Below are 11788 nucleotides of genomic sequence, written 5' to 3'. Positions count from 1 at the left end.
CCCAGCAGATCCAAACCAGAAGCAGAGATAGGAAGAGGGGAACCTGAGGGGGAGGAGCCTGCTCCTTCCAAGCAACAGGACTGGTCAAGTTTGGGCCTGTGTCATTCTCCTTAGAAAAGTCCCCATAAAACCCGGGACTACGGCTGAAGACGGTGTATCATTAGGATGAGTCCCTTCCCACGGCAACCTCCCTGGACCCCATGACCACCCTCAGCTCAGTCCTGAACCCTCCTCAGGAGGGTCTGCACGTGCTGTTCCACCCAGGCCCACGACAGCCCTCCCTGAGGTCCCTAGACCCTGGGGTCACTAACCAGCTTCCTGCTGCCCCACAACCCCTGCCTGCCCTCAGGACACCTGTGCCCAGCTCCTCATGTGGGCCACACTCCGAGGGAAGCCCACTGCCCATCCCCACACCCTGGCTCTCACACCAGCCGCTCACCCAGATACTGCTCCCACCAAATGCCCGAGGTCCCTGCCTGTTCCTGGCCTGCCCCTGACTGCCACCTTGTCCCATGATGGGCAATGTCACAGCAGGGAGGGGACAGGGGCCTGGGGAGTGATGGTGGAGGCTGGTCAGGGGAGGCTCTGTGAGGAGTGGCCTGAGGCACGCTGCACCTCTTCTGCCCCCACACCCCACACCCTCCTGCCCCGTCCAACCACGGGCACGGTGTCCACTGTGAACAGGGCCCTGGCCTCCAGTTCCGGCTCTGTACCCTCTGACAGGATCCCAGGTCGGCCGGTCCTGGTTCCGAGTGCCTCGGGTTCCAGGAAAAGTAGCCTGGCTGTTCATAAATAAAGTTAGCACCCTGCCCAGGCTCCAAAATAATTACTACCTAATTACTATCAATTACTACGCGGTACCTCAAATGACTCCGAGAACCAACCGCCCACCCTACAAGTCAGTCTGATGGGTTCCCTCATCTACACGGATTCCGGGCGCCGGGCCTTTCCCGCCTGCCCACACACCTCACCGTATCGGGTGGACAGTCCCCCTCTCCCTGCATCGTCCCTCGGGCATCCCTTTGGTCTATCGCCCCCATACAGAAGCCCAGGTGGGAGGCCTTCCCTGAGGACCACGAAGCACATCAAGAGGCCGCCAACAAACACTATTGGTTGGCCTCAGGTCAAGGTGGCCTTGGACAAGGTCCCAAATAGCGCAGGCCTCTGGCGCAGTGTCCTGGCCGCCGGCGGGAGCTCTCCCACTGCCAGCTGCGGGCGACACCCAGCTCGACCATGCCTCTCAAACCCTGAGCTCCTCAGGCTGGCCTCACCTCAGACACGTTGACACGGCCCTCCAGAAAGGCGCAGTCGGCAGCGTTGTGTGTGCACACGTGGCGGTATTTGCACCAGTGGCAGGGGAAGGAGCCGTTGACACAAGACAGGCAGCTGCGGGGAGAGGGCAGGCGTGCTGAAACCGGGGCGACCTGTGGCTCCACCCAGGGGCTGCATGGGGCCGCATCACCTGCCTGCTACTTCTTCAGCAGTTCACAGTGCCACCTCAGGACCTTTGCACTGACTGCTCCTCCATCCCGTGCTTTCCTCTCTTTGCACTGCTTTTTCTCCGGACCCTGAACACCTGACAGTCCACCCCAGTGTCTGCTGACACAACCTTCCTGGTTACGGACGTGATGAAAGCCTGCGCTGTGCACCGAGGTGACCACTGGCCACACCAAGTCACACGTGACAACAAGCACTGGGAAAATGTGCTGGTGCACGTACAGAACTGTCTTTTAAATTCCAATCTCATCTTAATTAACTTAGGTTTAAATTTAGGAGGGAAGCCGTTGCTGCAGGGCCCAGCAGAGCCGTGGCGGACATCCGTCTCCCTGACCAGAAGGCAAGCTCCGCCTGGCAGGAGCTTGTCCGGTTCTCTCCCACACGTCCCCAGGGCCTAGACAGGTCCCTGCGGAGCTCTGGCCTGTGCAACCTCCTGTGGCTGGAGCCCTGTCATCTCTGCAGCCCCCATGGACCCACTTACACTGGAGAAAACTACCTCTAGCTTCTCCCAGGGACCTCCCAACCCACCGGCCACCCTGCTTCTCCCGAGACCCTCAATCCCCTCCAGCTCCAGAGTCCTGCCCGCTGCTCCAAACATCCCAGCCCACCCTGGATAGAGAGATCATAACCTAGTAATATCAACACCCAGGCCCTCAGTGGGCCCCCACGAAGAGGCAGGCAGTCTGCCGGTCAGCCAACAAAGGCACAACTGAAACTCAGGTGCCTCTGGCTCTGTGGCTGACCCATACACTTGGGTGGGCCCCCCGACCCCACTCCTCACACCTCAGCAGCTTGCAAGAGGCTGGCGAGACTTGCCTTGTTTGAATCAGTGCACCTCACTCCCCTCCCCTGCCCCGCTCTCACAGCCCTGGCCTGAGCCTCCTCCCCATCTGCCGCCTGGAGGCCGTGCCCTCGCCGGCCCCCCCTGCCAGGTGAGAGGCTCTTACGAGGGCCTCTCCTCCCGCCCTGACCACTGGGCCACACAGAGCCATGCCCTGCCCTGCCCTGCCGGGGTGGCCAGTGCAGAAGTGCCAGGACACTCACGACTGGTGGACGCTGCAGTTGTAGAAGACGAAGTCCACGGACGCAAACTTCTTGCCTGTCTCCTTAGACTTCAGGTAAAGCTTGACCACCCGCTGGTCTCCTGCAGAAGCAGCACGGGCCTGAGTCATCGGGGCCACCCAGGGCCGCCGGCCCCAGGACCCTCTCCCAGGGCCAGCCTGGAACAGGGACAGACCTTGCCAGGGACCCTCCCCCCTCACCACCTGCACGGCCCCTGGCTGCACCCCTGCCCCTCAGGCCCTGGGACCCAGGGAGCCTCCGAGCCCATGGACAGGCAGCTGCGGGCCCATCTCCCAGAGCAGGCACCTGCTCCTTCCCCTGCCAGCCTACAGTGACCACGCAACACCCATTCACAGACCTCACCAGGACAGCTCCAGGTGCCACTCTGACCCCCGCCCACGGTGGCACTCACCCTGGCCTCGTGTGATGGGCGCCACCTCCCGAGCAGAGGGCGAGCGGCAGTGGATGCGGCCATCCTCCAGGATGCTCTCGGACTCGGTGAAGTCCTCAAAGGAGCAGTTGATGCCAGCCGAGAGGTCGGGCACGTTCCAGGCCTGCAGCACAAGCTGGGCCCCACAGGAGGCTTCGGTGAGCAAGGAGCTCTCGCCACCCCCCCGCCACCCCCCCACTGGTCACCCCGACCCCGCACCAGGGCAGCTGCGCTCACCGGAACCTGAGACATGGTGACAGAGACGTTTCGAGGCTGCACCGTCAGCTGCACGCACTGCAGCAGGTCGGAGGCGAAGCGCTGGGGCTCGTCCGCCCGCTCACAGGCGTCCTGCCGTGAGCAGCTGCGGGCAGAGGGTGCTGGGGCTGGGCGTGGGGGAGGCGGCCAGAGGGGCACCCCGACCCTCCGGGCCCTGCTCAGCAGGGCTGTCATCACCCGCGCTAAGGGAAGCCCACCACCTGTACCCCGCACCCTGTCTTTCGTGGGCGGCGCTGGGCGTGCCATCACTCAGCCAGTCAGGCAACTGCCAAACGCCCTGCCCAGGAGAGACCCGGAGGTGCTCAAAAGGGAGCCGTGACTGCCCGAGGCGCCCGGGACGGCCACGTGGGGCTCTCCCAGGTCAGAGGCTGCCAGGCAGGGGTGTCCGGGCCCTCGAGACTCACATGCTGTGCAGGACACACCAGCCGCAGTGGGGGTCCCGCGACCCCAGGCACAGCTCGCACGATGCATACTGCACACAGCTCTCCACGGGCACACGAGTCACCTGGCAGCACGGGAAGCTTGGCGTCAGGCCCCTGCGAGGCTCGTCCCCACAACCCCTGCCAGCCTCACCTCCTCACCGCAGTCGCGTGTGTGTCCTGTTCCCACACACGAGCGGGGCCCCCGTTTCAGGCTGCTTTCTAGCATGGTCTATTCAAAGGCTAGTCCTGGGTGACCCTGACTTGGCCAAATCAGGCTAAACAGGCCAGGGCCCTCTGCTAGGAGGCAGCAGTCAAGGAGCAAGCAAGTCAGTGCAGGTGAGACATCCAGGGAGGAATTGACCCCTCCAGCCAGAGTCACTCTCCCATCTGTCCGGATTCTGAGTTCCTCAAGGGAGCCTGAGCTCATCAACTCCAGTCCTAAGCACAGAGGCAGGCTGGGCCCCTCTTACCCCGACCTCGCCAGCTTGGATGGCACTGAGGTCCTCAGAGAAGTGGAATAACAATGACAGCTGGGAGAGGGGCATGCGGTCACCAGGCTGAGAAGGTCAGAGGCTGGCTCCAAGCGCTGGCTGGGAACACAAATGCACGGCCTTGATAAGGTGGGCCAGGCCAGGTGCCAACCCCATGGAGATGGGCAGATGAGGCCGGTGCTGTGCGGGCCCGCAGCCCGAGAATTCGGGGCCCCAGATGTATGCTCCCAGTCCTCAAATGACACCAATACTCCCACAAAGCTCTTATTCAAGTATCTGTTCCTGTGGATATGCAACTGTTCAGGGAGAAATTGAGAATTCCAAGTCTGACCGGGGAAAATCTGGAGCCAGGGTAGACAGAGTAGACCAATGATGGGGGCAGACCCACCCCCCAACGTGTCCTGCAGTGGGTCACCCACCTGCTTTTCAGTCATCGCATAGAGGTACTGGCGGTCGGGGCTGAGGACCAGGTCACGCAGGATAGGGCTGCTCTCTTGGGCCACCACACTCTCATAGGCCAGGGCTGGCCGGCCACCAGGGTTTCCCAGGTCTACCAGGATCTGTGGCAGTGAAGGATTAAGTGGGGCTGGGCCAGCAATGGCCAACGCTGGCCCAGCCCCACACCTACTTAAGGTCAGGGGTCTGGAGCCCCTCCCCCAGCTGCCCCCCAAGCCCCGCAAGGATAAGGCTAAGGCTTCCAACCACACCACGGCCATGGGGGACAAACTTCAGCCCTGTAGGCAAGTCCTGACCTAGCCCCTTCATCCACAAGAACAACCACAACCCACCACCCGTCACCGGCTATACAGCCAAGCCCTGCACAAAAGTGGCAGGGGTCCCACTTTCCTTGGGGCCAGGCTGGGTGCCCCAGAGGAAGGCATATTTGTGCAGGGGGTAGAAAGGCACGAAGAGGCAGCAGGGGCCTTCAGGGACAGTGAGGTGGCCAGTGTGGCTGAGAAGTGACACCAGGAGGCTCCAGGGCAGGGAGGTGGCATGGGAGTGGGGGGCCCCGGTGAGGTCCTGGAGTGGGGTGCACCCCAGCAAGAAGGCAGGAGGGCAGGCGTCTCATCGGCATGGAAATATATTCCAGATCCCAAACAAACCGGGCGCTAATTAGCCAGCTCTTCTCTGCAGCTTACGATGCTGCAAGTATTTTTAGTTGCTTTTACCAAACAAATGTATTTAATTAACAGAGAGACCCAGGGGGCTTTCCAGAGACGGGACTCATGGGTCGGCGTCTGCCCAGCTCCGCCAGTCCCGGGCAGGCTCCCAGGGCACAAGGTGGCCGGCCCTGCTCAGGCCCGCCCCTCTCTGGCTGTGACCCAGCAGCCAGCCCACCTCTCCACCTCCGCCTCGCCCCAGGCTCAGCCCAGCACCCCTCCTCTGCACCCCCACACTGACAGGACAGGGCAGGTCTCCTTGGTGGGGGTGGCCCGTGGAGCTGGCGAACACCCCTGCGCTCTGCGCTGGCCGAGGGCGGCCAGCCAGGGTGGGGCGCTGTGACTCTGGGCCAGAGGCTGCCGGCTGAGGGAGAGGGGGAGGGCCGCATTCCTGAGAGCCCGAGGCCACCCCCCACATCCGCTCAGCTGCCTCCCAGCCAGGCAGGCAGGCTTAAGTCAAACCAGACCCGGAAGAGCTGAGCCCTGAGCTGGGCAGGGGGAGGCGGCCACAGGCCCGGCCTGGAGCTGCCCAAGTGGCTTCGGCCCACAGCCTCCAAGAAGAAGGGGTGCTGGGTGAGGGGCCGTGGCAGCCCAGCCTCAGCGCCCCTGCGGGTGAGCGTGGACGGGACCCCAACCTGGACCCAGCTGGCCCCACGAACCTTCTGCCCTCGGGGGTGGGCAGTTGCTGCTGGCGGGGAGTCTGCAGCCACAGGAGAGCTCAGGGAGGCCAGCAGTGCCACCTCTGGACACCCACACTGCCTGGACCCAAGGCCCAGCACAGACACCCAGCTGTGCAAGCGACATGGCACGCTGACCCGCTCTCTGCCTATTCCCCTACTTGTGAGATGGTGACGACAGGCACCACTCCCCCTGCCAGAGCTGCTCTGAGAATCAAATAAGGACCAAGCCACTGTGCCAAGAAAAGGGGACAGAAGGCGGCTGGACCTCAAGGCAATCACCAAACCCCAGCAGCCACAACCCAGGCCTGGCAAGGCCAGCCTGGACAGTGGGCCAGGAAGCAGGGGACAAGGAGGTCAGGAGGGCAGGGCCTGTGTGCAGGCCGGTGCACCCGTGGGACCCAGATCTCCAGCCCTAGTCTCAGCCCAACTGATCAAATCAGGACTCTGGATTTCTCCCAGAGCCCTGCCTTACACCTGTGCCCCCTCCCTGCAGGTGCCCCCTGCAGCCACCCAGAAGCCCAGGCCAGACCCCAGCCCTCCCAGCACCAGGCCCCCTCCCCCAGTGCCCCACGCCTGGCCCCCCCCACAACCAGATACGGGGGACGGCTACCCAGGAGGCCTTGACAGCCTGGCCTGACCAGACCTCAGCCCCTTGCATGCAGGGGGCGCTCAAGAAGTGTCTGCTGAACAGGGAAACTGGAGGGGCCCTGCCTCACCGAGACACACGGACCACCAGTGTCCATATGGTGCTGACTCTGACCAACCCCCTCTACCAGGCCTGCCGTCTCCCTCCCTACTGAGGGCTGAGGGCATGGGCTGGGGCGTGGACGTCCTATCCAGGGGCACTCACAACCCAGCAGGGACAAGGGAAACATTACAGGGAAGGGCACAACCAGGGAGCACACCAGCAGGGGCCATGAAAAGGGGCAGGCAGAGAGCAGGATCCTAGGGGATGTAAGAGAGGAGGCAGGCCAGAGCCAGACTCTGAAACGCCCCGCCCCTGGGCCGGCAGCACGCCGACTCCAACAGGTGGCACCCAACAGCTGCAGTGGGGAGCGTGCATGTCCAGCTGTCCATCCGCCACGCATCCATCTGTCCACCCATCTGCCCAGCACGGGGCAGCCCCGGCCCTCAAACACGCAGAGGCAGGCCCCAAGGAGCCGGGACATTTCTGGAGAAAGCAGAGTAAGTGGGGGTGCCAGGGAGGAACAGCTGGCAGGCCCGTGGGTGGATGTGACGTGGGTGACAGGCTCCACACTGTATACTGAGTGGCCACCGTCCAGGCTCAGCAGGGCCCCTGCATGCACATGTGTGACTGTCGAATGGGCAGGAGGTGTCCAACCCAGCAAAGACCAGTGCTCGGGACATGCCTGCTGTGTCACAGCTGGTTTTCAGGCTGCAGGGCCCGTGCAGCACAGACAGGTGAACCGAGACTTGCGAGGCCCTGGACTGCCACTTGCACCTGGGGACATAGAGTCTGCTCCAAAAGCGGGAGGAGGGATGCAGTATGCCGCCAGGAAGGCATTCCAGGGACAAGGGGTGTGCAGGGCAGGCACAGGGCCAGGCGGCTGGCAGGACAGCAGGACATATGCCACGCCGCCGGGAGCGCACGTGCCAATACCACTCCCCTGCGCACAGCTGTCCAGTCGAGGGCCACCCACCTGGGGATGGCCCACCCTGGGGCAGCCGGCCCGCAGCACACACAGGAGAGACTTCCGGCATCCCCTGGGATCTTCCCTCCCACCTCCAGCTGTCACCTCTGTGCTCTGCAAACCCTTCCCCAAGACTACCAGAACCTTCCACAACTAGCCACGACCACCTTCCCTCCCATGTCCCACCACAGAAGAACCTCAGGGTCCAAACTCGGCTCTGTCCCTCTGCCATTGGTGCCCTTCCCCACACCTGCTGAGAAAGGACGCCTCCTCCTCCTGCCTAGATGGCTGGAGAGGAGGTGGCCAGCCTCCCAGGGCATGCCTGCTGGGCTACACCACGCCCAGGCACCCACCTGCCCCTGGCTCTGACCCAGAGGGACAGAGCCACCCCCGTCCAGCCTCTGGCCCAGCCCTCTGGCTCACCCACTTCTCCAACCTGGGTTTTTTTCTCCTGTACCTCTGTACGTGGGGGAGTCCCCTACGTTCTGAGCTGAGGCACAAGGGCTGTCAATGCCCCCAGAGAGGGGCCTGGCCCCAGCAACCTCTCGGTGCCAGGACCAAAAAACACTGGGCCACACATGCACCACCACCACGAGGCATCAACCGCCTGTTCCCACAGACAGGCCAGCATGCAATTTCACCTTCACCCCAGGCCAACAGGTCCTGGGACCCAGGACACACGGTAGGGGGTGAGGGGGGGTCCTGCAAAGAGAGCCCTGTGCAGGGCCAAGGGGAGGTAGCCAGTGGCAGGTGGGCAGCCCCTGGCCCTGGGGCCTAAACCCCAGGCCGGCCCAGCCGGCTGCCCCCGCACCCATCACCGCGTGGCTCTCGCCAACTGCTGCGGCCTGGCCAGGTCAGCTGTCCGTCCAGCCCAGATCCAACAAAGAGCCCATTCTCTGTGCTGAGGGCGGGTGGGGGCACTGGGAGGATGTCTGGGCCATGCAGGCTGCTTGCCAAGGCCGGCACGCGCCCTAGCCGCCCGGAGGCAGGGGGCTGCCCAGCTTGGCCCCGACCAGGGAAAGGAAAGAGTTCCCTGCTCTGCCCATCCCGAGATAACAGCCCTCGTGTCCCTATCTGTGGAATAGCGGTGCGCTGACTAAACCAGAGAGCAGGTGAACAGGACCCCAGGTGATGGGACAGGCAAAAGATGGGAGGACAGCAGCCAGTGAACCGGCTACAGGGCTGGGACCCCATGGGTGTCTTCCTCCTCTAGTACGTACAGCTGCCCAGCCTATTCCCAGCCCCCTGGGCAGCAGAGTGGTTCTGGGAGGGGCTGCCCTCTCTCCTTGAAGGAGCCCATCTTCCTTCTCCCGGTCAGGGCCGTGTGGCCGTGTGGGTGAACCCAGCTCCTGGGCCCCTCTCATCCCCTCACCAGCTGCCACAGGATTCCCCCCACCACCCCCACTCCCTCCAGCTGGGGGCAGGTTCCAGGCCCCTTCCTGGGACCATTCTCACAAAGGCCAGGAGGAATTTGATATTGGAAAAGCAATTAACAATTTCCTCTTGGCAGTACTTGGGTAATTAAAACATGATTTGCAGGAGGCCCAATGGCTCTAATTGGGCCAAACACACCTGGCGAGATTGGGAGGGAGAGTCCCAAGAATCTTGTCTTTTTTAACCCTAGCCCTCAACACAGAGGAAAGCGGACACCAACCAACATAAACAGTGGTCCTCTTTGACCCTTGGTCTCCTCATCTGCCAGCAGAAATCCACCTCACAGGGCTGTGTTAGAGTTCAGAAGCTCGTGGTTCCAACAGTAGGGGAGGAAAGACTGCTTGGAAAGCTGCCTGGAAACTGGGCCCCCAAGGCTAGATGCTGCCATGAGGTCGAGGTGCACAACCACCCTGGGGAATCTGCCCCACGGCCATGGAGGCCACACAAAGCTGGGCCACAAGGCAACACAGATCACACGGCCTGAGCTTTGGCCCTACTGTTCTCTCCTTCCAGAATGCCCTTCCTGGAAGACCCCTCAGTGGGGCTGTTCTAGTCTCTGTACCCACCTTGCTGCAATGCCACAGGTTCCCACGCCCTGACCCCTTAGAGGACAGGTCGTGGAAGTCAGGGACCTATCTGTCTATGGGCGGGGGAACTACACACTGCAGGCAGTAACCCTGGACCTTCATGAGGCCACCTCCACCAAGCCAGGCCCACAGCTAGGCGCACACGGGGCTGGGCACAGGGTGGCCACTGCCTGCCTGTGGCCAAAAGCATCATGCTCGTCAAAGATGCCTAGACGCCCCTGCTGTGGCTAAGGCCTGATTGGCCAGACCCCGCAGGAAGGTGGGCCTGTAGTGTAGGGCCAGGGGCGGGACCCTCCATGCATGCCTGTGGGCGACTGCTGACCACCGACGCAGGGGCAGAAAAGCAATGCTGGCACTGGTTCTGGGACAAAGGGCAGGGGAGTCACTAGACAGACCCAGGGCGGGAATGAGAGGCCCCTGCGCCCTCTGGTGCTATGGCCCGGAGAACCAGAAAGAGCATAGCATGTCGTCCCCAGGACACACACACGTCCCCCAGAGTACCGGGCAATACCACCAAAGGTTCCAGGGACCACGTCCTTAGCAGGAAGGGGGAGTGCCCCACAGTGACCCACGGGGCCCCACAGGCACAGCAACTAAGACATACGGGAAGCAGGCGGCCGGGACCCGTCTACTCTCCACTAACAACACTCTGGAGGGTAGAACTCCACCAGGACCCAGTAACCTGCCCCAAGCATGGCTGTATGAGATCAACCACTCGGCCAGGCAGTACCACACCTAATCCTGGAAATGGCAACACCAGACAGTCCTAGAGCTTCAGGACAGGAGGAGAAGAGAGGCCCAGTGGCCCTGCTCCCAGGTGGAAACTCAACAGCAACGCGGCCCTGCACGCGCGGAGCCTGTGCCACAGAATTCACGTGGCAGCACCACCACTGCAGACCCACAGGGAACAACGCTGGGCCTGCCCCAGGCGGGAGGGCCCCGTGCACGCAGGTCTGCAGTACACGATGTCATCACGACACAGAACGGAGCAGGCCTGCCCACAACAGCACGGGCGAGCCCCACCAACGGCAATGAGCAAGGAAGACAAAAGACGACGTGCTACATGACCCACAGAAAACCCCAAACTGGCACAACAGCCCTAGGGACGGAGGTCAACCAGTAAAGTGATCCTTGGGGGAGGGAGCGACCTTCCTGGGGACAGGGGGCCTGGCGTGCTTCCAGTGACACACTCCAGGCCGCACACCCACAGCTGTGTACTTTCCTGCAGATACATCACAACTGAGAGTGGACATCAGTCATACACTAGGCACGTGCAGGAGGCCGCGGACCTCCCTGCCCCACCCCACCCCCGCCACGCTACAGGCAGCCGCGTGCTTGTGCTCAGGGCTCACGTTCCAGCATGATGAGGACACCCGCAGGCACGGTCACCAACGGTGCAGGCTGCCCCTTGGAGCTTCTGTAGGTCTCTAGAGGTCAGGTCACTGGGAGTCAAGGGCATCCCCCTGCCACACAAGATACAAATCCAGGGAGGTGGTGCCACTCCCTGCCGCTGAGGAGTTCGGGGGCTGGGGGCCTGGTCCTGCCCAGGATCTCTCTCAGGGCCAACATCTTTCCCCCAGCCCCTCAGGGGCTCCCCAGTCAGCCTCCCGCACAGACCTGGGCTGGGGGAGCAGGGACCCCTGCTGGACGTGCAGAGCAGGCTCTGGCCCAGGACAGGTCCCTGGTGCAAGGACCGGGAAGAAGCCCACGCTGCTCTATGCAGGTCTTGGAAACACCACCCGACTCCCAGGATCTCTGAATTTCAGCATCCTAAGGAGAGTGGGGCGGGGTGGGGGGGGGGGGGGGAGTCCTAGGGGAATGGGAAAAGCATCCAAGGGGAAGCTTCTAGAGCTGTGAGGCCACTGGAGGTTAAGAGGTATCCCTGTCACTGGCAGCCCAGGCCCAGAGCAACCCACGCAGATGCTCAGCAGCAACCAGCACGGCTGTGATGCTGCAGAGCCAGGGAAGAGCTGGGGCCCTGGGGCCCAGAGTGCTGCCGCCACAGCCGTGTTCCTCCTCCACTCGAGGATCAGCACACAGGAAGGAACGGCGGCCTCCCCTGGGCTTCCCAAATGCCCCCAGGAGGCACAGCCCACC

General features: G+C 62.9%; 1 protein-coding gene across 2 annotated transcripts in view; it reads right to left on the bottom strand.

Moving 5' to 3' along the window:
• PLXNA1 (plexin A1) overlaps window positions 1–11788 on the bottom strand; it is a 49304-nt gene that overhangs the window by 24462 nt on the left and 13054 nt on the right. For both annotated transcript variants that reach the window (XM_053218835.1, XM_027049820.2), the window contains 6 exons: window positions 4598–4738; window positions 3670–3770; window positions 3227–3350; window positions 2972–3125; window positions 2542–2641; window positions 1272–1386 (listed from right to left, as the gene is read on the bottom strand). In XM_053218835.1, the coding sequence (XP_053074810.1) occupies window positions 1272–1386; window positions 2542–2641; window positions 2972–3125; window positions 3227–3350; window positions 3670–3770; window positions 4598–4738 (735 nt within the window). The remainder of the gene's footprint in view (window positions 1–1271; window positions 1387–2541; window positions 2642–2971; window positions 3126–3226; window positions 3351–3669; window positions 3771–4597; window positions 4739–11788) is intronic.

This window comes from Acinonyx jubatus, chromosome A2 (genome assembly GCF_027475565.1).
Source record: "Acinonyx jubatus isolate Ajub_Pintada_27869175 chromosome A2, VMU_Ajub_asm_v1.0, whole genome shotgun sequence".
Classification (NCBI taxonomy): Eukaryota; Metazoa; Chordata; class Mammalia; order Carnivora; family Felidae; genus Acinonyx; species Acinonyx jubatus.
The sequence above is the reverse complement of the archived record's forward strand: the minus strand, read 5'-3'. Positions and strand labels throughout refer to the sequence as shown.